Source organism: Nannobrachium achirus (genome assembly GCF_963921795.1).
Source record: "Nannobrachium achirus genome assembly, chromosome: 12".
Lineage (NCBI taxonomy): Eukaryota > Metazoa > Chordata > Actinopteri > Myctophiformes > Myctophidae > Nannobrachium > Nannobrachium achirus.
The window spans coordinates 42,813,232-42,817,129 of NC_137832.1; the positions used below are offsets into that span (position 1 = coordinate 42,813,232).

Consider the following 3,898-nt stretch of genomic DNA (forward strand, 5'->3'; position numbering starts at 1 on the left):
TGAGATGAGACAATGAAAACTCGTGGACAGATAAGATCCCACATCCCAGCACCATGGACAGCGACAGCGTCTCAAAATTCACGCGGCACGCCATTGATGTATTGGCTTAAGATGCCTGGGCAATAAACAATAATCTTCTTGTATTCGAGTGGTCCTGTCTATCAAGAGAAAACTATCCCAACTTCATCACATGTCAATTGCAAATCTCCTGAATTCTGACAGTCCAATATTGGCAGGCAACTCCCTGGTAGCGTATAGTTATGCATGTTTTCCTTGTTCAGTATTGACAGACAGCTACTGTCACAGTTCGTGGAGCTCAGTGACAGATCATTGTTGTTGGTTGCGTTCCTCTTGATTGGTGGATAGAGCGCCACACAACAATGTCATTGGTCACCATTGACTAAATGGGCGTGGCTACAACGTCAACGATTATGTAGTCCGTGTGTCATCCATCAAACCAAGGACTAAATTGTGGTATTTTGACATTGAATTGCATTACTGTCTCTTGTCCTGTACTAACAGCATGTGCGTGTTTTCAGCAAGGGAGACGGCCAACAGGTGAATACTAGCCAAGGGGCTACGGCTCAACGTCAAAGAGATGGCACGTGTCTTTGACTTCAAAGGATGTAGGAAAATCCGAGGCTCTCAGATTAGGAATCTGCTTGAGACAAAAGACGTTTTCCTTTTCGACTGTGATGGGGTGATATGGAACGGAGAACATGCAATAACGGGCGCGCCCGGGGTTGTCAATTCATTGATCAGGCACGGCAAACACGTCTTTTTTGTCACCAATAATTCCACTAAACCGCGGGGGAATTTCGTTCACAAGTTCTACCGACTGGGATTCACTGATGTCACCCAAGAGCAGATCTTCAGTTCTTCTTATTGCTCGACACTTTATCTCAGAGATGTGGCCAAGGTGCAAGGCCATGTGTTCGCTATCGGGTGCGAGGGTCTCCTCAAAGAGCTGCGCGACGCGGGGGTCGCTCTCACAGATGACATTGACTCATCATCCGACCACCACCACCACCACACCATTGACAAGTGCACGTTAACGCCCGGTGTAAAGGCAGTCATAGTTGGACACGATGATAAATTCACCTTTCTCAAATTAGCCAAAGCCTCGTGCTATTTGAAGGATCCAAAGTGTTTATTTCTGGCCACCGACAGTGACCCATGGCATCCACTGAGAGATGGAAGAATACTCCCTGGTATGATGATCTCATGCTCTCTCTCTCTCTCTCTTGACCCCCATTAATCTTGAATTTATTCAAGATTAATGTATTGTTTATTTTAAAGCCATACTGTGTAAGATGCCCAACTAGTGGTCATTAGCCCTATAGCAAACCGCGGTCGCGTCCGCGTCTTTCGGACGTTTTTCGTACCTTCAGACCCCCGCGTCTGCCTCCACCTCGCTGAGATCTATCTTTTAAGGGGTCCCTTGTTCCTGTGCGTTCAGTAATTCCAGAGATACGGACTCCTTCACCCTGCCTGGTAGGCGAAATTACCTAGAGAAGGGATGGTACAAACGGGCGACAACAAATATGGCTGCCATAGCGACCCCACTTCAAGATGCGCTGTGATTGGCCGGCAGTTGTATAACCCTCGCTGTGATTGGCCGGTAGTGTGATGACGCAATTTTGGCGCGAGATCCGGTCCACGGCAAGGATCTCAGTTTACATACAGAGAAGGCTTTACAGGCTGAAATTCACGGCGCGGATCTTCTAAAACTTTTGTGATTTAATAGTTAGGAGAATTTTAAGATTTGTTTTATAAAAAAAGTTACATAGTACAACTTTAAGTAAGCCTATGTAGGCCTATTTAAAAACTGAAAAGCAGTCTTTCTTGTTTGTGTTTGCTTGACTGTAACAACATATTTTCTTTATCCTATATATATCTTTTTTTTTTATTGTTGTTTTGGGTGAAAATTGTAATCCTTATATCACTGTTTTATATTTGATGTTTGTACAAAAGAAGCTGCTACTCCTATTATTGTACCACTTCATTGCCTTAATGCTTCATTTGAAAATCAAATAAACAAAGTTTAAAAAAAAAACAAAAAAAACTGAAAAGCAATAAAACGCATTAATTGCAAAAGAAATCACACCTATTGTGAAGTGAGCAGTGCTATTTAAGAGAAGAATTCCACTAGCCAATCACAGCACGTCCTGTGAAGCTTGGACAATGGGACCCTGGGCATTCAACAATCTTTGAGACATTTGTGCCTAGATGTTGGTCATATAGGCCAGATGTAGGCCACACTTCAGTTTACTTCAGGGCCCGGACATTTTCCTTATATGTACAACAATCTTTGAGCCATTTGTGCCAAGATGTTGGCCTATAGGCCATATCTCGGCCAGATGTAGGCTATGCTTCAGTTTACTTTAGGGCCCGGACATGTTTTGGGAAACGGACAAAGCCAGATATTGGAACTTATAGCAGTCCGCTCAAAAATATTAGGCTATTATTAATCTGTGATTAATCTGATTAAACATTTTAATCTTTGATAGCCTAAAGTATACTATAACGCACCCACACACACACACACACACACACTGTATGTAATAATGTTAAGAAGTACAAAAGTGTAAAATTAGAGGTCATTCTTAAATGACCTCACACCTCAGGAAAGACAAACCAAACCAAAGCTAGCTAACTGCTCTGCCTCCCTCTTCTCCTGGCAGGGTCTGGAAGCCTTGCTGCAGCCTTGGAGGTGGCTACTGGCCGCAAGGCCACAGTGATCGGCAAGCCCAGCCGCTTCATGTTTGAGTGCATCTCCAGTCAGTTCAGAGGGGTCGACCCAGCCCAGTGCCTGATGGTGGGGGACCGCCTGGAGACTGACATGCTGTTTGGAGCCAACTGTGGCCTGGACACCATGCTCACGCTCACAGGTGTGTCTCAGATGAAGGACGCTCAGGGTTACAGGGACAGCCAGCACTCCACCAACCAGAGCTTTGTACCTGACTATGTGGTGGACACCATTGCTGACTTCTTACCTGCTTTTGAGGACACAGACTAGCTGAGGAATAAATGTGTTCTCGTGTTTGTTGTTTAGAATTTACACTGTAGAATCCTGAGTGTTAATTACGGGTACATATGGTTACATTTGAACACTCAAATTGTTACATTTACATTTAAGGTTTTACTGTAGGTTCTATTTCTGTCCTTCCGGAAGCAATAGTTTGTACTGTATTTGCAAAAGCAAATACAGTACAGTACAAATCAACGCTTAGTAGAGATAGGCCTACTAGAACTATGATGTTGCACTGGCTCTGAGAACAAATTAAAAGAACAAAGGTGTTGCACACATCCTTTCCAAGTGCTGGTGCTGGGCTCAGGTCGACATAGAATTAAAAAAGAATAGAAGTCCACACAACAGCTGATGCTCCAGTGTTTATTAGGTTTATGAATGGCCAGCTAGATGGCCGAAACATCGTCATACTTTATGTCAGTGTTTTAAACCTAGTAAACACTGTGGAGCATCAGCTGTTGTGCAGACTTCTATTCTTTTCTGTGAACAAATGCCTCATGAAGTTAACATTATGGGGTGATGTTAGGGCTGAGCGATTTACAATGATATTTTTTACCAAATACCTCAATATCGATATTGTGACAATACTGTGGTGGGGGGGATGGCTATTTGTGTTCTCATAAAATATTTACACAATCATCAGCAATGCCTATATAGGCCTAATAACTACAAACAGACAAATAAAGGTGCCAATTTTAACCAAAACTAGTTCTTCAGGGAGGTTCTTTGAAGACCAAGGTCAGTTTAATGAACTATTCCCTTTATACTAAATCTCTTTGTAGACCTGCTATTTATTTTTCGAAAAAGGTTTCTCTAGAGCCACAAGGATGAAGAACCATTCACTAAATACAATGGTTCTTATGATGG

The 3,898-nt window shown here is 43.0% G+C and overlaps 1 protein-coding gene across 1 annotated transcript; it reads left to right on the top strand.

Moving 5' to 3' along the window:
* Positions 1-598: 598 nt before the first annotated feature.
* On the top strand, positions 599-3,065 carry LOC308296096 (chronophin-like; the record flags this gene model as incomplete). Its single annotated transcript, XM_080739218.1, has 2 exons — positions 599-1,211; positions 2,685-3,065. The coding sequence occupies 2 exons, from the start codon at positions 599-601 to the stop codon at positions 3,017-3,019; spliced, it is 948 nt and encodes a 315-aa protein (XP_080595344.1). The 3' UTR covers positions 3,020-3,065.
* Positions 3,066-3,898: the final 833 nt, after the last annotated feature.